This window comes from Theileria equi (genome assembly GCF_000342415.1).
Source record: "Theileria equi strain WA chromosome 4 map unlocalized gcontig_1105316255033, whole genome shotgun sequence".
In the NCBI taxonomy this organism is placed as follows: Eukaryota; Apicomplexa; class Aconoidasida; order Piroplasmida; family Theileriidae; genus Theileria; species Theileria equi.
In genome coordinates, this window is record NW_004668228.1 from 975,091 (window position 1) to 997,236 (window position 22,146).

General features: G+C 40.0%; 5 protein-coding genes across 5 annotated transcripts; 2 read left to right on the forward strand and 3 right to left on the reverse strand.

The window, feature by feature from the left end:
* Positions 1 to 1,609: 1,609 nt before the first annotated feature.
* BEWA_016220 (Cytosol aminopeptidase family, catalytic domain containing family) lies at positions 1,610 to 10,387 on the forward strand (the record flags this gene model as incomplete). Its single annotated transcript, XM_004832456.1, has 4 exons — positions 1,610 to 4,691; positions 4,989 to 7,727; positions 8,181 to 8,705; positions 9,033 to 10,387. The coding sequence occupies 4 exons, from the start codon at positions 1,610 to 1,612 to the stop codon at positions 10,385 to 10,387; spliced, it is 7,701 nt and encodes a 2,566-aa protein (XP_004832513.1).
* A 208-nt stretch (positions 10,388 to 10,595) lies between these two features.
* BEWA_016230 (hypothetical protein) lies at positions 10,596 to 17,813 on the reverse strand (the record flags this gene model as incomplete). Its single annotated transcript, XM_004832457.1, has 1 exon — positions 10,596 to 17,813. One exon carries the CDS (start codon positions 17,811 to 17,813, stop codon positions 10,596 to 10,598), a length of 7,218 nt encoding a protein of 2,405 aa, XP_004832514.1.
* Positions 17,814 to 18,244: 431 nt separating this feature from the next.
* On the reverse strand, positions 18,245 to 18,931 carry BEWA_016240 (conserved hypothetical protein; the record flags this gene model as incomplete). The annotated part of the gene is made up of 1 exon (XM_004832458.1): positions 18,245 to 18,931. The coding sequence occupies one exon, from the start codon at positions 18,929 to 18,931 to the stop codon at positions 18,245 to 18,247; it is 687 nt and encodes a 228-aa protein (XP_004832515.1).
* Positions 18,932 to 18,956: 25 nt separating this feature from the next.
* BEWA_016250 (conserved hypothetical protein) lies at positions 18,957 to 19,736 on the reverse strand (the record flags this gene model as incomplete). The annotated part of the gene is made up of 3 exons (XM_004832459.1): positions 18,957 to 19,184; positions 19,530 to 19,655; positions 19,704 to 19,736. 3 exons carry the CDS (start codon positions 19,734 to 19,736, stop codon positions 18,957 to 18,959), a joined length of 387 nt encoding a protein of 128 aa, XP_004832516.1.
* Positions 19,737 to 20,572: 836 nt separating this feature from the next.
* On the forward strand, positions 20,573 to 21,940 carry BEWA_016260 (conserved hypothetical protein; the record flags this gene model as incomplete). The annotated part of the gene is made up of 1 exon (XM_004832460.1): positions 20,573 to 21,940. One exon carries the CDS (start codon positions 20,573 to 20,575, stop codon positions 21,938 to 21,940), a length of 1,368 nt encoding a protein of 455 aa, XP_004832517.1.
* Positions 21,941 to 22,146: the final 206 nt, after the last annotated feature.

The window sequence follows — 22,146 nt, forward strand, 5'->3', positions numbered from 1 at the left end:
TAATGACCCCTTTGAGAGATACAGGGGCGGATTTATTGGTTTTAAACCACTGATTTGTATTTATATTATGGTGAGAATAACCCTCTGCACTTTATGCATGAGGATTTTGATGGGATTTATGGAATATATATTGGCATATTTTAATACAGTATTGATCCACATTGCGCAGTTTTTGATATTTAAATTTATTTTGAAATAGAAGATTATAAAAATAGTAAAACAGTTCCAATAATTTTGTGAATGAGGAACTTTGACCCGGTAATACAATAAGAAATGCTAGGCGAATGAGGCACTAGTATTCCGGGCATTAGGCAGCACATTTGTATTTTTAAGCGGCAAAAATCGCACGTACATATACAAGGTTCTCAAAGAAGAACGCAATTTTAAACTCGGCACATAAAACTGTCTCATTCTCCAGAGACGATTAATTCATTCCTTCTATACAAGACGGGTGTAATTAGTGGACTGTATTGCATGGCTGTCCATTTTTAGGCAAGTGGAGGCCTTTCAAGGGCTACTAGAAACTGTTCCAGGGTCTTGAGGACTTGGTCACCATCCTATTGTTCTCTGGAAATCTCAAGGATGAGTTCACTGACATCGGACTTTATCATGGCACGAGTTTGGAAGTGACCTAAAAAGTATCCAAGTGCCTTTTCAATGGCCTGAGAACTCTCCTTTTCCTCCGTATTTTCAAGCTCCTTAATGTCATTGGTGATTTCCTCGGCCTTTTTCAGAATCTTCTCGAGTATCTCTTCTTAGGCTCTGGTAGGACCACCACGTCGACCTTTACCCTGACTTTCTCACTCGACAATAATGGCATTATATCACATTCTATGGCCCTTATTCCTGGCCTAGAGCCTCTCAAGTCGTGGAGACTACACACCTACTGCCCCTTGGCGATCTCCATCAATTTGGTTGCTATGGGAATGAGATGAGGGTAATACAGGGATGATGTACTAGAGAATCGAATGGTCTACCTATAGTCCCATTATTCTGTCTGAAAGTTCAGGAATCTTCCTTTAGTTATGGGGAGTCAACAGGAAGAGCTTAAAAGTGGCCGAGAATAGAGGAATTTTGTAGATTTGTAGCGATAACCCAAAAGTTTGTATTATATACCTGCGCTCTAGTCTTAAAGTCGTGTTTTTGGTGCTTGTAGAGACTACATAATTGAGCTCTGATTACTACTCACTCACCGTTGATTGAAAAGAGAAGATAATCGTCTTCTTTCTGGTACTAAAAGGTACCCAGTTGTAACCCATTCGTCTGGATTTGGGAAAATAAGCGACTTCCGGATCAAAGTTATCCGACATATAGAGGCGCTTTACCGATGGTCTTGTAAGGAAGAAGGATCTGCAGTAGGTATCACAAAGGGGCCAATGAAGAACATTTATGATCATGTTTAATGAGATGTGAATGTGGATAGACTTGAAGTTTGCAAGAGACCCTGGTTTTGACTCCTAGAGAATGTAATGGTAGAGGAAGAATAACGCTCTTTATGGTTATAGAGTTCGCACAGGTCCTCTATACCTACTAGCTACGTAATGACTACTCTAATGCCTGAGAGAACCATACCAATGAAGATATAGACCCTGGCCTGTACCATTCAAAGATGGCAAAAGAGGAAGAAAGGAGGGACGGTCTCTTCTTTGACTCTCTCACCTACTTTTTGGTGGGACTGAGTGTGGCTCTAATCTACTCCTTTGCGGACAATGACCACTTTATGTTCTACAAGGTCTTCAGAGAGGCTGGAATCCATGTAGACTTTCCACACTACTACACTCGTCAACTGGTTGTGTTTTGGGGATTCGTAGCCTCGTTCACGTTCATGTTCGTCGGAGTGTTTAACAAGAAGATATGCACATTTGTTGGTTGGCTGGTGCCTCTCTCGTACCTCTACATCATTTCAAAGGTTACAGAGTATGGGAGTGTCAAGTTTGGGACTGGCATGCTTCGTGCCATTGCAGTGACCTCCATAGTCTCCCACATCTTTCAGACCTGCTTCGTATTCCAAATCTTTGAGGAGACTGAGGGCTTGTTCCAGAGACTACTGAGCTTTGTTGGAGGCTACTTTTTGGGATACCCAGTGGTTACTAGACTCCTCCTCAGGAGAGTCTTGGTGGATGGAATGATGGATAGTGCTTCCATAGGAGATGATCTGTTCCACTTTTGCACAACACTCTTCTTCATAACGTTTACCATGGCTGCATGTCTGACTTACCTCTTTTATGGTATGACTGGGGGTATGAATACTCATTATTGGCTACCAGCCTTTTCCCCGTCAATGGGAGACAAGATAAGTCTAGGCACCTGTGTCTACCTTTGGATTCTCAACCCGGTTTGTATAAGCATACTACCTCAGACCTTGATGGAACAGTCGGAATACCACAACCACGTCTTTATTCAGAGAGTTACCTTTGCAATAGCTCTACTGGCTATACCCTCAGTAGTGGGCTCAATGGACGTCTCAATGCGCTGTATACTGACTCTGTGGAAGAAGAGGACCCTGAGATATCTGGAGGGACTAAAGGCTGCCATAATGGTCTCTGAGGAACTGAATGAGATGGTTGAAGAAGATGGAAGGGAGGAGTCTCCACTCTCTATAGTCTACAACAGTTCAGACATTAAAGTGCCCTCTCACATTGACACTTGGTCCTCTATAAACTGTGACTCTTTCAGTGACTGGGAACACAGAGACGTTGAGACCAGAGACTCCATTCTCTCGGCAATCCTTATCCTGGACCTGCTAATCAAGTTGGAGAATACTCTAGAGTTGGGACTCGTTGAAGACATTCTAAAGTTGTACTGCTCTTCCAAGACTAAAGATCCACTTGTTACCTGCACAGTGCTTCTGACTGACAATAAACAGGTCCTCCTCACCGTCCTGTCAAGATCCATGGGAATGTCAAAGGGACTCCTCACTCAGGTCGAGAAGATACCCAATTGCTATAATGGAGGTTTTGGTGATAGCACTAAACGTTGCTGTTTTAAGAAGGGTGTCTGTAAGGGTACTTCTCTTGCTGGTACTACCTCTAATGAGGGCACTGAGAATAAAACCTGTGACTGTTGTTGTCCAGTGTCAATCGCTGAGATTAGAGACTTTGTGAGAGAATCCGTTTCTTCCACTGAGGATAGCATCTGCACAATGGTTACTAGGATAAATGCAGATACGATACTATCATCCATGGAAGCCTCTGATCTAACACTTGACTCTGCAAAAGTCTGTGTAGCGGTACTAAAGGCTTACTACCAAAGCTGTATCTGGCTTCTCATCTCAATACTGTGCATAGAGGAGGCTATCCTACTCGCTGTTTGGTTCTGCAAACTTTGTGAGCTATGCAAGAACATCTGCAAAATTATAGATGAGAAGACACCAAAGTGTCAGTGTATAAATAAATCTAAGGAAGGTACTGCTGTAACCATTAAGACTTGTTCTGTGACTACTCTTGAGAACTTTGACGACTGTGACTGTCTCTGCATAGTCTCTTACTATGGTATCAGGACTAGTGTGGAGACTATAATGACCAGACTTCACTGTCTGAGGACAGAACTTGTTACCAGAGCTAATACTACATGTACATTTCAAAAGGTAGAAACCTCCGATTTGGCTTCTGAGGCATACTTGCTGGACTCCATCAAGGCAGCCATCATACTATTCTTTGGTCTTGACAGTGTTTACAAGTTCATAGTAGAAACGTTTAAAGACGCATGCTGGTGTTGTCATAAGGACAAGGACCCTCTTTATCCAGCCATACTCTCATGTCTGCTTGTCTGCTATAGACTTTGTTCCAGACTCTTCCGAGATGCTTCTGAGGGCACTAAAATCTTGGAGGATGCACTGCTCTGGTACAAGTGTATCTTTGCGGCTAAGAAGAGCTCTATAGCTAATGTACCTACAAAGAATGTAGAGAATAAAGTTGAAGAAGTAAAGGGTGATAAAGAGGTCAAGACGGAGGATTGTGAGGGAGGAGCAGTAGCTAAAACCAGGAACCTGAAGTTGACAATCACTTCATTTGAGACATTCGTAAAGAGTGCACAAACTTCCTTATCCTACTTCTATAGAACAAATAACAGAGATGGTGAGGGGTATGCTGTTTACTATGCCATAAATGTAGATAAAACTAAAAAGGCAGTAAAGTACCTTTCTAGGTTAGCAATGACAGATCAGAAAAATTATACCCTTTCATCAAAAAATCTAGTCCTGCGGGAAGGAATGTCTAAATCTGGTTTTTCGTCTGGAAGTTGTGTCAACATTATTGAAGATAAGGCTAAATTAGAAGATCAGAAAAAAGAATCACCCTGTAAATGTTTTAGTAGTGAAGGGGAGGATATTTGTGCAAGTTGTGAAAAGGGAGAACAGTGTAATGGATGTAAAAACTGTGAATGCAAATGCAAATGTCCTGAAAATGAGGGCTGTCCATGCGGTAAAACGCAAGACAAATCTTGCAAGGATAATGTATTCACTCGCCTATCACAAATTATAGAATGTAAATGTGGGACAGAGGAAAAGGAAAAGAAATGTTCTAATTGTTTTAATAAGTTATGCAGTAGTCTGTCTAACTTGACTAATAAAATAAGTGAAGTTTCTGGTAGTAAAAAGGAAGAAGAAAAGAAAGAATGTGAGCATCCAGGAAAATGTGGAGGAATCTGTTGCCAAACAAGGAGATTCTCACACTTTTTGAAGACATATGTAAGTAAATTAAAATCTGCCAACTGTTCTTGTCAAGGTTTTAATTTATATCGTTGCCCTGGCAAAAATTTATGCTTGTTAGATGGTTATACCTGCGGAATTTCTTTTATACTAAAAGAATGGTTTGCAAATTATTACTGCCACTGTGTTTATGATGCAGGCTCAGGTTTTACTACGCTAAGTTTTAGTTTTTTTAGTTCCAGATTTTGGACGACGATTGGCAGTTTCCTTGGGAATGGTTTTAGTTTAAATGGGTTTCTATCATTCGGAGGAAAGGATCCCAGTCTTTGTGAATGTCTAGTTAGTGTGTTCAGAGATATCTACAAAGAATTAAATTGTAAAGAGATCAAGTGCAAATGTTGTCCTTGCTGCAAGAAAAACGGAGAACTGTTTAAATGTAAGTGTCAATGTAAAGAAGATAAGAAGGAAAAGGAATGTGGATGTAAGTGCAACTGTTCTGATACTGAAGGTTGCTCCTCAGAGGGTGCCGAGTGCAAATGTGAATGTAGATGTGAACTATGTTGGAAAAACTTCTTCAGATGCTTCGTGATTTGTGGACTCAAATGTGGAGATCAGTGTAAATCTGAGGGGAAAGGATGTTGTAAATGTTGCTGTACAAAGACTGGACAAGAGCAATGTAAATGTGAAAATAGCCATAAAGACGACGGTAAATGTACTCATAAATGTGAAAACTGTCTACTTTGTCTTTACACCACTAACATGTTCTTTTGCAGTAAATGCTGTTCCCAGCAATCTGAAACTGAATGTAAAAAATCTGCTATCTCCTGCAAATGCACTTGTGGTACTGGTACTGATAAATGTTGTTGTAAGGAAATCGCTGAAGATAAGAAGAAAGAGGGAGAATTAGCATCTCTAAAACTGGACTGTTGCTGTGGAGACAGACTTGGATGCTCCATTGATAAGATTACCTGTCTCCTTAAATGCTTTGAAACGGAACTCCCTGGTTTGTACTGTCTTGCTAGTAAACTTGACTGTCAACTATTCCAGTTTTGTGAGCAACTGTGCAGCGTTCTGGACACTCTTGAGGATGTAAAGTTTGTGCTTGAAAAGGCAATAAAGATAGTAGAATGTAGGATCACAAAGGTGAAGTGCATGATAAAGTGTTACTCTGCCAAGTTTAAATCTTTAAAGGAACAGATAGAATCTATAGACAAAAAGGACGAAATGTATCCACAGGTTGTGGACCTTGTCAAGAAGACTGGAAAGTTTGCCGTACTGGTGACATCCTACTCTCCAGAAATTGAGGCTACCTACATGAAGACTGATTTCCACAGTGAACTACTCAAGTCTACCACCCAGAATCTGGCAGAAGTAGCTATGCGTGTAGAGGATACCAGTCAACTAGCTGCCTCAACAGGTCGTAGCAGAGTGGCTTTACTGGCTGACTCCAAGACCGTCCAAGTGGATGCTCCCAACAAGAGTGAGAAGGATAACTCTTCCATTCTAAAGGAGTATATCTTTATAGTCTGCAGGATAATCTTTCTTCTACTGAGGTTCCAGATTCTTGACCCTAATCGCCTCTGGCTTGTGAAGGTATTCACTGTTGCATTCAGCATTCTCTCTGCCGTTTACCTCAACCTCTTCATCACAGAGCTTTCTAGTGACCTTGGAAAACATACTGGATACTCGATCAACCTCATACTTCTCTGTGGAGTTGGAACAAACTTCATCTACTCCTGGCTCTTCCACCTGTTTGACTACGTCAGCATAGTCTACCCCTTTGGCAACATTGTCTCTAAACTGGAGACCTCAAACCCCTCGGTGGACTATGGCAAGTCTCGCTACAGCATGTTTATTAGTCTGATATCCTCTCTCAGGACTGAGTTCAACAGCATCTTTGGCATATTCTCAGACCTGGACACCACCAGTTCTTACTCTGGTATTAGACAGAACGTCTACCCGTTCAGCACAATGTCAAAGAGTCTCATCAGTTCATTCAGAGGTACTCTTGACTTTACTCCTATACTCAATGGTCCAAACAGAAGTGTCTCTGCCATCATGGATCACATCTCATTCACTCTACTTGGGTGCCACTCGGATGATCTCCTGACAAAGTCTAGTGGTTACTTTGGTGACTTGAACAGGGAGATGCTTTGGCACTCTTGGTACGCCAACACTGTGATCACTGATACCACTCTCTTTTACTACTACCTCAGACGCTCCATCCTGTTTGAGATGAGTGAGATTGCCCGTCTGAGACCAGTTGACAAGCCATTCTCGAGGGGATTCACCAACTCTAGACAACTGTGGAAACACTTTGGCAAGATTCAGGTAGACCTCTCCTTCAACGCTTCTCTCAAGAGTCCCGAAATTGAGATACCCAGAAGCAGACACCAGTTGAACCTTTTGAGGGAGAGACTCTATCAGGAGTATAGACAAAAGTGGCTGGTATACCAACTCAGGGCTACAAAGTCTCTTGTGAATGTACCTCTGGATGAACATAGCAGTACTGAGGACCTACCATTCTTGTACATTAAGGAACTGGACACTGTACACCTGACTGCAAACTCCCTTGACAAACTGGATAAAAAGTACTCTGACGTCTACAGAGGTACCAAGATAAACAATTGCAAGGTTCTCAAGAAGGAGATCAAGACTTGGAGGAGCTCTAAACTCGGCTTTTGTGAGACTCTGTCTGATGAGGGCGAGTGCAAGAGGGCTGTGAATACTGCAGTAAAATCCCTTGAGAGATTCTTTGACACTTGTGAAGACCATAAACCTGTAAAGGACATGATAGAGTACATTACCTCCACAGACTATTACTCCACCTACACTCATGGAGACTCCGACCTTGACACTGACCACAAGATGGCACTGTTCGACTTGACATTCCACCAAGACGGACTGGAGAATAATTATCGCATATTTAAAGGGTTCAAGAACTCAATTTCTCATACTCTTGACCACCAACTGGAGATCGCCAAGAGGAACAAGACAACCTCCCTCATCCCGCTTGGCATATACACACTTCACTATGGACTCCAGATATCACATAATACACTTGAACAGATTGAAAAGGGTACTTTTGTTAAATAATGTAGTGATTTTTAACCCAATGGGCGAATTGCCATTGATTTTAAATGGTTGTCTGTTTTACAGTTTATTCTTTGATGTCCTATTAGTAAAATACTCGAGTAGATAGAGAGCTTTATAGTCTCTTCATCTTACTTTAATGAGAGTTTCGGAGTAAATTCAAATGGATTTGCATGTTTACAAGTACGTCCTGCAGAAATGTCTCCTTTCCTGACTTTGATGGAGGCTCAATCTCCGTAAGTACAGCTCATTCAGTTGTTATTCATCTGATTTATGGACAAACAATAGTGTATTCTAATGAATTGCAGTACTAGAAGGTCTGAAGGCCCCCTAAATCTACAGAATGAGAGACTGAGATCTGCAAGGGTAGACAGTCCGTATATTACACCTAGGGCAGGTTAATTAGTAGTTGCCAATTTCCTCGAGACGCACTTTAAAGGACTAGCTCTTGAATTCAAAGTCTTGGAAAAGGATGAATGTGAGGAGCTGGGAATGGGAGCATATTTGGCAGTTTCACAGGGAAGTGTGCATCCTCCAAAGTTCCTTCACGCAACTTACAAGAGCGATGGTGATATCAAGAAGAAGATCGCCTTTGTAGGAAAGGGTATCATGTTTGACGCTGGAGGTTACAACGTCAAGAATGCCACCACTATGATCCATTTGATGAAATTAGACATGGGTGGGATGGCTACTGTATTTGGGGCAGCTGAGGCAATTGCAAAATTGAAGCCTAAACATGTTGAGGTCCACTTTATATCGGCAACCTGTGAGAACATGGTCGACGCAAATTCCTACAGACCTGGTGATATTGTCACCGCTTCCAATGGAAAGACCATCGAGGTCATAAATACAGATTGTGAAGGTCGTATGACCCTTGCTGATGCCTTGTGTTATGCCGAAAGCTTGGGAGTTGACGTCGTTTTGGACACTGCCACTCTAACAGGTGCACAAATTGTCGCCCTTGGTGAGTTTAATGCTTTGCATAATGTACCATTTAGGTCCACTTTACTCTGCATTCTTTGCATCCAATGATGAACTTGTTGAATCATTCTCAAAACCAGCCATCCGTGTTGTCTATTCTTTACATAGTTATCATCATTCATCCATACTGACAATTCTGCTCACACCAGTTGAGACATTAATGGATTACTACTGTGGAAGAGACTATGGAGGAATGATTGGAGGATAGTATGGCGTATTAAGACACTATGAGAGAGACTAGTGTAGTATACTAGTGAATGAAGATGTAGTATGTCTGGCAATGTTACTATTGACATTACCAAGTATCCAGGAGGTGATAATGTCCAACAAGATGAGAATGGGTACTTCTACAATAGTGATGATGGTCAAGTTAATCTAACGGAGGACTGGTATCCTGACCCAGAGGGAATCTATAGGAAATTTACTCATACTCCAAAAGGTGGCAGCATTAAAGAGATTTTACATAAAGGGAGTGCACTTTCTGGAATTAATCTATCAAGTCATACCAGTGTTTCAGTATACTACTGGACTCTGGATACCGATTACAGCCAACCTCTCCTAATTCAACTTGGCGAGGGAATTAATGAGTACTACATCCGGAGTAATGATGATAATTGGACAAAGTATCACGATTCAAATAGTCTGCAAAAAGATCTTGATAAGCAAAACTGTACAAGGAATAGGGCACATATTGTATTAATCTCAGACAAGAGTGATGGTTATCAATGCCCAGGTTGTGATACCCAGAAAATTAACGTATTAACTAGCAGTCCCTCAGGTTATAATAGTCATAGACACTCTATTGGTTATTCATCCTCCATCTCGGTAACTACTTTCAAAGATGATAAAAATGGTCAAGTTGGACTTCCACCTGTTAAAGATGCCCAGTATGTTATTGTTTACCGGAGGAAGTCCGGTGATACAAATCCCCTTCTAATTTATTATAAACAAGATGAAGAGAAGTGGTTCAGAAGAAATACTAGTGATGGAAATACATGGAGTGAAGTTTCCAAAGATAAGAAACCTACGAATCCTAACGAGGACACTGATGGTAAAATCAAGGATCTTCTCCAATTGTCTGAATATCATCCTCAAATTACTTTAGACCTATCCACTTCAGCTACTAACTATTCGGATAGTAATACTGGTATACACATAACCGTGAGAAGCAGTCCAGTTGAGGGTGGTTATTCTGAGTTTGAACATTCTCTCTTTGGTGGTCTATTTACAGTTAAGAGTGTCATGCATGGAACTACTCCGCTTACTGGAATAACGTCTGATGGACAATTGGACAGTGTTACTGCCTATTATTATGGAGATCATCCTTCAGAAGAGAAAAGGCTTCTCTTGGTTGAGCTGAGATCACGAGGTGGGATCAAATACCAGTACTTTCACAGAGAAACAAAGGATGCCAAGGATTGGAAAGAATATTCTATATCTGATCAGGAAAGTACTAGACTACAGGGAAAATATCTAAAGACCGAACTTGATAAGCTTAAAAAGGTACAATTTCCTTCTGGAAAATCAACACTGCGAAAAGTTCTTGAAGGATGCGGAGAGACAGGTGCAGCTGGAGGTGTTGGAGCTGAAGCATATAACTTCTTCTTCAACCCGGACAAAAGTGCCACAAGACAGATAATTAGGTTGTTAACAAGGCTACTTTAATATACCACAGAAACTCTCCCTTACCCTTGGTAGGTGGTAGAGACACTCCCCCTCTAGACTACTCTCTTGTTGGTGTACTGGAATGCTAAGACCTGTGCAGACTTGTGCTTGGTACAAATTCACCCTACTATTCATCCATAGAAGTACTCTATCAGACCAACTACTCAGTATCCAAGTTAGTATCTCCGTAGAGTATCTCCATAGACTCCTAAATCTGTCGTACCCAAGGGTCTCCTTTAGAACGTTTAAATGCCCACCAACCAAGTCCAGTAAGAGAACCAGAAACAACACCAACTCCAGTTAGGACATAGGAAGTAGGTTTAACCCAACCATTAGGGTCAGTTTTAGAGCCTCCATGAGAATTTCCACCAGGAGGGTCTGAGCCTCGAGCAGCAGCTTCTTGTCGAGCTTGAGCAACGTTACAACTACTTTCAAGACTGCTGAGTACTTTTATGATCTTGTCATATTGACTGGGGTTATCATTAGTAGATAAATTGTTGTTATCCGTATTAGTCCATTGGTCACCATTATCAGTATCGGGGCTATTGTTCTTGTACCAGTTATGATTATCACCATCAGTAGTGTAGTATATGAGAAGAGGTTTTGTGAGTTCTTCCTGACAAACATAAATTATTAGTTTCTGGACATTCTTTAGAGGGTTATCCTCTCTACCCTTATCACCAAAAGCGGTTATTGATGAGCCTCTATTAGTTCCTTCAAATCCAACAATATGAAACTTATCCCCATTTCCAGAATCTTTCAGAGTATGTTCATAGACATAATAAGGTGCAAGTTTACTATTCTCTGGGGTAATATTTTTAACATTCATCCTAGAACCATGAGAACTATCCAAGTTATTGGAATCATTACAAGAGTCGTATTCCCTCTCTTCACCATATTTATCCCCTGGTACCTTGCTAACATCTATGAAAACCACATTATTTAGTCTACAATTAAGAAAATAGAGTTTTGTCCTAAGGATATTAGGATCAATAGAGAGTTGATACTGGGGATCGGGCTGAGTAATTTTCTTCCATTTCTTATTATCTCCATCAGTACCCTCATTTTCATACCAAGTAACATTCTTAGCACCAACATCAGTAGGTTTACTCTGACTTCTAGTAGTTGTAATCTTCATAAGAAGAGGCTTTCCATTAGGAAGGTGAGACCAATAGTATACGGAGACTGAGGTGATGTTTTTCACGGGAGGATCTATAGGTTTGCCATCCACACTAATATCTCCCGCTCCATAAACAAGTTTCTCTAGCGTAAAGTAACTCATAGGTCTACTAGCTACTTTGTGCTCATAGAGGTCATAATTGGAGGGAGGGTCACCAGTACCTGAGCCTTCGGTCTTAGCAACAGTTATCTGTTCATTAGGTGGAGTACTATTAGGACTTGTATATCCTGTGGAACTATCCTGTGATATATCAATGGTTACCTTGGGTGGCTGACATTTGCTAGTGAGTTTGTCCAGTACAGTGAGGATAGAGTTATAGGAGGTATCACTCCGTATAGATCCTGTTACAACTTCCCATAGACCGTTTTTATCATCAGGGTTATTATTTTTGTACCAGTACTGGGTGGCTTCGTTAGTCTTGTAGTACAAGAGTAGGGACTTATTATCACTATTACACCTGTATACTCTTAGTTCTTCCACACCAAGAATGGGCGAAGAAATAGTAGTTGACCCAATAGTTATAGGAGCGTTACCATTCTGAAATCCTACTACATGAAAGTTTGTATCAGATGTGGCACTATTGAGAGTGTGAGCATAAGAATCATAATATGATAGAAATTTACCACCAGGAGTATCTTTGTAAACTTGCATTATATCACCATGATTATTATCCAAAGTCTTCTTATCATTATCACAAACATCATAGGTTTTGTATTCGCCAAAAATACCAGGTGGCTTCTGACCAATATCTATAACGACTGCATGATTAAGACTGCAATTTAAGAGGCGGAGTTTACTTTGGAGAGTATCTGCATCTAGAGGATTTGATGTAGGATTCCATTCTTTCCATGTAGTATTTTCAGGATCACCTCTATTTTCATAGTAGAATGACTTCCTTGCCTTTGAAATAGGCTCTATTGTGACAATCTTGACGATAAGGGGTCTGCCTCTCTCGTCATTTTTCTTAGGATGCATATCTAAAGGTCTGTAGTAGAATACTGATACTTCAACTATAGTATTCGCAGGTTTATTAAATCCATTTTTAATAGACTTCCCATTATATTTAAAATCATTAACGGTGAAGTACGTATACCAGTTTGTAATATTATGAATATATTCGGTGAATTCTTTTGCATTATTTAGAGTTTTTGGTCTAACCGCTATATTCGTATACGGATATACACCATCTTGGTAAATAAAGTTATGATAATTTGGATACCCTCTCTGATAAATATCTATAGTTACTTCCGGTGGTTTACAAAAGCTCTCTAGAGAATCCAAGAAGTTAACTATAGCCTGAGTATGAGAATCATCAGTCAAACCATTGGAAACAGGTGTCCATGTATCTTCCTGAATTGGCTTTTGGAACCACTGCTTTTCCTGACCAGCATTCGGTACATAAATGAGAAGAGGATTAGTAGTTCTAGCACTAACTTCACTTTTGCAGAAGTAAACAAGTACTCTATTTGTTTTAAGGGGGAGTTGCAAATTCTCAAGTTTTATAGGAGTTCTTTCATTTGTGAAACCAGAGATGTTGAACGGTCCTCCAGAGTCTTTTGGAGTATGTTCATAAGCAGTGTAGTTTCCAAGATAACCTTGTCCGGTCTCAGTAACCTTAACTTTCTTCTTAGTATGAGAATTTAGAGGATATTCGTTATCGTGGCAATACTCTCCAGAAAGCCTGGTAACGTCTATTTGAACTACATCGTTAATCTCACAATTTAGCAAGATGAGCTTATGGGTCAGTGACTCTTGGGAAAGTGCCTCTCCATATCCTTTAGGATTCTTATATTCTGTCCATCCTTCTATTTTATCTCTAGCATAATAAGTATAATTTCCATTATCTTGCACCTCAATCAATAGTGGATTTCCAGTTTTATTTTTCCAATAATGGGCCGCTATTAAGCCTACATTATCGCCTTGAACTCCATTTATGGGATCACCTTCATCGTCTTTTACTTCTTTCAGTTTGAATGATCCTCCATTAGGGGTATGAATCAACTTTAAGAAGTCAAACCCTTGTGTAGTTTCTGTAACAGTAATGGTAACACTAGTACCTCCTTGATATATAGGATTAGCACCTGGCTTGTGCTTTAGCTCAATGATTACTCCATGATCTATTTGCGTTGATACTTTAGTCTGTGGTGATGAACTAGGGATATCAGAGCAATCTTGATAACCGCTACATCCAAATGAATTTAGTATATTCACAAGTTTGTTAAACTGAGTACCACATTCTTTAATGTTATCAGGTGTCGTACTACTGAGTTGAATTAATACCCTTTTCCATGGAATACCTTCAGCATCTTTTTTGTACCATCCTTTTGCTGAAGATTTTGTGGTAGAGTCCATGTATATGAGAACAGGCTTCTCTTTGCAATAAAAAACATATACACTGAGAGAACCATCGATATAAAATTCTAGTTCTTTGGCAGTTATTCTTTTCCTACCATCACCGCCAGAAGAGTCTTTTGGATAGTACTTGATCTTAGCAAGTTTATCTCCAGAACCAATATGATGTTTATAGCATGGAATGGGAGTTGTGGTCTTAGTCTTAACTTGAACCGATTCCTTTGTAACTGAAACCTTATATTTATCGCTGGTATGTTTTTTACAACAGTACTTGTTATCACCGCTATCACGCTTCTTAGAAAGATGGTCAGAATTCTTGTAAGATAGATCAATGGCGATAGCTCGGTTGAGCTTGCAGTTAAGGTTGTCCAGTGTTTGCTCAAGCTCCTCTTCTTCCAGTGGGTCAGAAGACGAGGTCGATTTTACAGATGGAACAGTCCAACTCAACACATCAGTTCCATTTCTAATATAATAAACAAAATCAGCATTTTCTTTCTCAATTTCTATAAAAAGAGGCTGACTATTATTACCATCCCCAGTCCAGTACCATACAGAATAGCTGAAAATGGATTGAGTTGGTATTATTCCCGGAATCTCCCTATCATTATACCTAACTTCTTCAACCTCAAAAGAGTCCCTATTAGGCAATTCATGTGTGAACATATAAAATCCAGAATTATCTGGTTCTTCCTTCCTCTCTAACTTAACTTTTCTGGAACCCACAGTATACAGTTTAGTAGTGTCCTTATGTCCAGTATTCTGCCCTATGTCAATAGTAACTTTAGATTTTATGGAGGTTTGAGTGATGTCTGTAGTTGGAGCATAAATGCCATGAATAAGATTTGACAGAGTGTGATTAGTATGTTCCTTTACTAAATCTTCACCCATTTCTTCATCTAGCGTTAAATAGTCATCATAATCACCATTTTCTTTTTTTTCTCCCTTTTCCATTATATTAGACTCAGAAACAATTTCCTCAAGATCAAATTTGTCATCTCTACCACTATCCTGGTTTAAAGTAGTTATCTGCCCCGGTGGTCGATTATCTCCAGTATCATGTCGTTTTTGAGTAAGCATTCCTGGATATGACTGGGCGAGTGGTCTATTTTGTTGACTACATGCACTCGTATGTGTTTTTATCACATCTAAAAGCTCCTTCATTTCTTCCTTGTTATCTTTAACTCCATTAAAGTTATCGGTAACTTCCTCCCATTCTTCATTATTTGGAGACTTTCTCTTAAGCCATATATCATCTCCTTTATTCGGTTTAATTTTTATGGCAACTGGAAAAAATAAGTTACAGTCCGGAAAGTAGACTGCTACCTTTGAAATCTCTTTAGGTATACTAAAATTTCCAAGATGTTGTTCCTTACCGTAATGCAAAATGGAGGAAAGTATCAGTGGTTTACTCGCTTCTACTGATTCATGTTCATAAATGTTGTATTCATCGATATTTTCTTCAGAGATATCAACCTTTACCTTACCTGAAGGACATTTAATATGGCAGTATTTTGAACCAGTATATGAAAGATCTATCTGAAAAACGTTGTGAACTCTGCAATTAACCTCATTCAACTTTGTTGTTAGGGCCTCCTGCAAGGTTTTATTACTTGGATCGTTTTGAGTATAAAATTCTTCATCTCCATTGACAATCTTTCTCCATTTTGTACTCTCTTTGCCAAGATTCTCATACCAGTCTGATCCATCGGTCTTAATAAACTCAACAAGGAGGGGCACCTCAAGATCTTTGGTCCAGTAGTAAAGATTCACAATAGGAGCATTTTCATCATATGGAGGAATAATATCAGTAGGCTTACCGTTGTAAGTAACCCTAGAAATTTTTGCACCATCATTAATTGTATATCCCTGTCCAATATAAACTCTATTAGCTCCCTGTGGAAGTTTAAGGCTATGGTTGGATTGAACTACAGTTTTATTCTTGAGACAACCAGAATTTTGACTGTACATAAACCTTGTAAGATTTTTAGGCTCCTTAAGGTCTATAGGAATAGCATTGTTGTTGCTGCAGTTTTGATTATCTAGGGCTTGTAATATATTCATACCACCAACCCAACCCTTCATCCAAGTTGGATTATGCCCTGTACCTTTCCCATATAATGTAGGTTCATCTCCAGGATCATCCTTTTTAATTCCGAGCAAGATTGGTTCTTTAGTATCACCTTCCCAGAAATATACCAAAACATTTTTTACACTTTGTGCCTTTGATCCAAATCCTACTATCGTACGTTGGTCTTGCAACTGATTACTCAGAACAAAGGTTCCACTTTTACTATTTACCCTATGAGTATTCTTGAAGAAACCAAGTAGGGGTTCATTTTCCTCCTTTGTAATGGTAATTGGAATCTTACTTGTTCCTGTAGAAGCATCCCAGTATGTGTGAGATTTTCCTTTCTCAACCTTCTCATTAGGGTTAAGCTTAATAGCATATGCAGTGGTGGCAACATTGCAGTCCTTGAATCCTAGTTTACCTTTAACAGTCATAAAAAGCTTTGAAATTTTTGTCTGTGTACCACCAGGGGGTTTTTTATATAATTCAGGGTATTCTTGCCAAGTAGTTCCCGATATTATTTTATAGTACCACTTATATTTCTCAGGCACGTTTCCGTATTCTACACAAATTAGAAATGGATTATCCTTGTCACATGGAGATACATATGCAACAAACATCTTAACATCTTTAAATGGTATATCCCCCTTTGGAAAATCCTGTTTTTTACCCTCAATATAAACCTCTGATATATTTAAAGGGGCATTTAAGCTCACAGAACTCCAATACTTGTAGGAATATAAAACTGGATCCGTACCCTTAAATTCATTATAAAGATTTTTAATCCTATTCTGGTGTAGGTAATGGTTGTTAGTATGGCAAACTGTTTCTCCAACTTTAATTTTAACAACTCCATTATATACACAACTGAGAACATCAAGTTTTTCCTTGAGATATGAACCTTTTATGTTTAGCTTGCTTGTTTCGTCTTTTCCCAACACCTTCCATTTATCATGTATAACCTTTCCATCTTGTTTATATTTGCTGATATTCTCAAGCCACACGTAAAACCCATTTTGAAGTTCTATTTCTATTAAGAGTGGATTATTCCGCTCCGTGTCACCATCCCAATAGTATACTGATACTTTCTGGACATTACTATCATCAAGCTGAAACTGGACATAGTAACCTTTTCTCAGTGGTGAGATCATCCTGTACATAACCTGATTCCCATTATGGAGAAGAACAGACTTTCCTGAAAAAGTACCGCTATATTCGTGCTTTACATAGTCAGATATCTTATCAATATCTCCATTCTTGAACTTTATATTGCTGGATTCACTACATATTAAGCACTTGATTTGTTGCACATGGAACATGGAGCCTATATTTATCCCATGGAGCCCATGTAGTCTACATGCAACTGATTTCAACTTATTCTCAAATTGAGAACATGAATTGTATTCATCTCTATTTGGATAACTACCCGATTTTGCTTCCTGGTCAATCATCCACCATCTTCTGTTATCATAAGTTCCAACATTTTCATACCAATGTGTTCCATTGTTAGCCTCTTTTACCCTAATGAGGAGAGGCTTCTTGATTGAATCATCTTTACCATCATAAACATTGTGATAGTATACTGTAACAGATGTTAGGTCCTCAAATGCATGGACAAATCCTTTTCTCTCAAGTGGAATATTGGTCCAAGTGACTTTAGAGATCTTTAAAGTTTTCTTGCGAACTTCATGAGTAGAATATCCAAAACCTTTATGCTCCCCTAAAGCTCCGGTTCTTATGGAGATATTACCTCCTTTACCCCCTCTACATTTACATTTTCTATGTCTGCATCTGTTATGCACATCTATAATTATTGTAGTCGTCATTCATTCTTAGTTGTAGTGGATGTATCTTTTAAAATCCTTTCAAAACTCTGAGATCCATGAGAGTCTCAATGCGACCAAAGGGAGCAGACCAGTACCTTAGTTACTCCCTAGACAATCATCCGTACATTCATCCTCCCTCACAACTAGCTCACTGTCGGAGAGACTATCCACAGAACAAGATGAGTAAGTATCAAGGCAGTCGTCTGTATTACAATCAGAACAAAGACCATAAAGATCTATAAATAATCAACTAGTAACCTTACCTTGCTCCTAGATCCTACATAGAAAACAAATTCAACTTACCAACGTCAACCCACCGGGATACGGCAAACTCTGCAAACTTTAAACATTTCCAGGTAAAATACAACCCATTGTGAATGCCAAGTCAACAATGCACTAGCTAAAGCTCATGCATTATATACAGGAACAAATTAGTGCTTCTTCTTGAGCAGACCCTCGGCAAATTCTGCATGATTATAGGGAGAAACTAAAGCATGTGCTGCAAGGTACAACCCATTGATTGCTCTTTTTGAAAATGCAAATGCCAAATAGCGGTTGAAGCCGTTCAAGTCACGTGGATTCTTGCTGCTATAGCTCTTGATCCTGCGCTTGATAGCACCAAAAAGGCCACCTCCAGATTTTTCGGCTGCATCCTCAGTCAATTTCTTGTACTCTTCAATGGTCTCGGCGTCACCAGAGTATTCCTTGTGTGCATCTTCTGGACCATGTGCAGGTAAAGGGCCATGTAGAAAAGGTACATGTGGGAATTTGCACTCCACAACAGTGAATGGAGAATATGATACAAGTTGTCTTTCATAGTTGGCGCTAGTGAAGCTGGAAAATCTGCTGAGAATGAGATATGGAAGAAGATAGTCAAGAACAAAAATGCTGGACTTGAGGAGAAACTTTAAGCCATTTGACAAGTGAACATTTCCCTTGATAACAGCGTCCATTAGAGCATTTCCCGTCTGTGGAACAGCAGCTCCTTCTTCGCCAGTCTTGTTTCCGCCAAAAAGTTTATCTAATTGCTCAACAACTCTCCTTACAATATGAACAACAAAGTTGGAGAGTGTTTGGACCAAAAAGATGATAACCAACAAGTGCAATTGAAACTCCATTTTGTTTACCTTGTAGATTTACTCTTTACACTGATTGTGCTTCTCTAATCTGCCTACTTAATTCAACAAACTGAGCGTTTAGACCTCCAAGTTTGGCAACCAGTTGATTCTTTACACCCTCTAGCTTTGGCAAATCCGCTAGAGAATCTTCCTTTTCGCGTTCAAATTCGTTTTTTAACTCTACCTTGTCTCTCAGAATTAGCAACCTGGAGACTTGCTTGTATACCTTTTGATCCTCACGCGTGTAGTTTAGCTGCTTATTTGTGTGTTGTGAAATGGGAGGGATGCGAACTACGAAGTAGTGAGCATAATGTGAGCTATGGAATAGCGAACAGGCGACTATATGAGCATAGTGAATAGAGGAGTTCGTGCTACCGTCAGGGAGCTCTATAACGAGCAAACGAGCTCGAATAAGAGGACTCTTCACTGTTCATAGTGATCGTTCATGCTCCAATACTAAGCCTTGTGAATATGGAAGCTCCTATACTCCGTCTAGTCGCTATAGAGCTCCTGTTAGTCGCTCAGGCTCACTCTGTTCGCTCTACTCCCTCATTCTTCGGGACATTTCGCTACGTTCCATTCGCATTCATTAACTTACCACTTCAATTCCGGTTTCGGCTCGTTTGCTTTTGATCTTTTGGGTGGAAATGTGCTTGTTGATCTTGGCGATTTGGTTATTTAAGATCTCGATTTGACTTTGAGTTTCTTGTAACAATTGAAAGTGCTGTAGGTTGATGTCGTCAATTCGGGGCTGGGCTGGCGCCAAACTTACCCTTAGGGAGTGATCCACGTCGCCACTTTCCATGAGACGTATAAGAAACTTTATGATACAAGAATTTCCTTGCCAAACTCGTACCGTAGACTTTAAATTGTGGCAAAACAACGACACTCTTATCATCCCCATTCCACGGTTGCCAGCACATGAGTACTAAAGAGCAGGGGTACCTAGAAGATGTGTGTGTAGGGAAAATGTGACCAGGTGAGCGCGGACAAGGAAATTTCCACGCAACCAGAGTGGAACCCACGACACATGGCAGCAGTCATAAGATTTTAAAAATGGGAGACTACATGAGCGTAGCGAATGTGCGACCAACGGGAGCCTGAGGAAGAGTAGGATTAAGGTCATTACTGGAGTGCAACGGAAGGAAGAATGACCTACCGACGTCGAAGACTAGGTAGTAGATCACTATGAAATGAGTGTAACGAGTGGAATAGTAATGGCGAGTATACGTAGTATATGAGCCTGTCTACTCCACTATGGAGTCTCTGGAAGAATGGATGAGAGAATGCATCACTCTGGAATGAGTGTAACGAATGGAAGAGTGACGGCAAGATGCTAAGCATTGACTTATCTACTTGATACTTTGCAACTAAATCTCTTCAAGGAATGGAGTTTCTTTAGAAACCAGAGAATGTATCAGCAGATGGAACTGTTAGTTACCTAAACATGGACACTTATGATACTACCATACTGACACCTATGAAACCTTAAGGATGTGAGATACTTACACATGCATCTTGAATGGTGAATAATACTGGAACACTGAACTCCCTAGTAGAGAATGGAGGGGTATATTCAACTTATAGCCAATGATATGGTATATGATGGAGTGAACGACAGGTAAGATCACAAGATGACAGATGGCAGAGGATGGACTTCAGAAAGGCGCCATGTTTATGGCAGGTCTGACTCTGTTGCAGTCTCTCCGTGTGGCTTTAACTGGAGCAAAGTTTGCACTTGATAGATTTAAAATTCCTCAGCAGTATGCTAGCTCCTTCATTAACATGGTCCATAATCCTATGGAACTGGCGACGTTTACTGGGATGGCTATTGTAAACATAGCACTTATTTGGAAGGAGAAGTGGAAGAATTATGCTGGGGGTCTTTCCGCTATAACGAATGTAGCACTGTGCTGGTCATTTGTCTTGCTTCTTATCGCATTCACTTCTGGAGGAGAACAGGGTAATCTCACTTTCTACTATTGGACTATCGTGTTAGTCTCATTTATCTATGGACTTAATGTAGCAGCTGTAATGACCGTGGCAAGTGCAGATGCCTCCCTTTTTAATGTAGGAATTCCTCTATCTGGTATCCAAGTTTGTATTTACTACTTTATCTTTACTAAACTTGCTGAGAAGTATAATTGGTCACACATAAGCTACAGGATTATATTTTGGCAACTTATAATAGCAATATTTATATCAGCAGTATCAGCTGGTGTTTGGATTGCTGTTGCCTGTGGAAGCGCTCAATCTGGAGGTGGTACTGAAGGTGTTGATCAATCTGCCGCTGCCACTTCTCCAATTCTTATGGGAATGGTTGGTATGGGTGGTATATATGCCTTTTACCCTGCTATTCTTCCCTACAAGTTGACTGACGTTAGCACTGGCTACGCTATCGATCTTGTTGTCTTGTTCGTGAGTGCTGTTCCTGGTATCATCATTGCCATCTTATGCATGTGTAATGGAACTGATCCTAAAAATAATGGAAAGAAGGGTCCAAATACTGATTGGAGTAAGAATTGGGAGTGGAATTACGCCTGGATGCTGGCATTTCCACACATTGCTGCAATGGTTTTGTGCTTTGTTACACTTCATTATCCTAGTGGTAGAGTAGCAAGTTCTATAAAAAGTAGTGGTTTAAAGGTTGGACTTATTACTGTGACATTAAAGTTTTGTGAAGAGGGACTCAAGGCAGTATCATATGCCGGAGCTGGTGCATATCAAAACCCAATTCCACCTGTTAATGCCTTCTTATCCCAAGGTTTAATGATAGTCTTGGCCTTTACTGGAGACGGTTACCTCAAGACTTATTCCAAGTATGAGCATGATCGTAGTAAGTGGCCTACTAAAGACTTTGGGTTCTGGAGGTCCATCTCTTACTGGGCAGGGAATGGAGCATATGTGGCATGTAAGAGTGTTAAATCATCCTTTACCAAGAATGTTAGATGTAAAGTTTTGGGTAAATCAGAGGCCTTACTCATTGTCTATGCAGATGAAGAATTTTAATGGATGCCTACTAGGGATCTGTCATGTTAAATGGGCTACTAGACTGCTCACCCATCCCTGGACATTTGTCCATGGGTAAAAGATCAGTGGAGAGTCTAGGAATACTACTGAGGGAGAGACTCATACCGAGGAGACCTCCAATGATAAAGAGTTATGCTCATGCTGTTTGTCAGTTGTCTGATAGAGACAGTTGGCCTACTTCACGT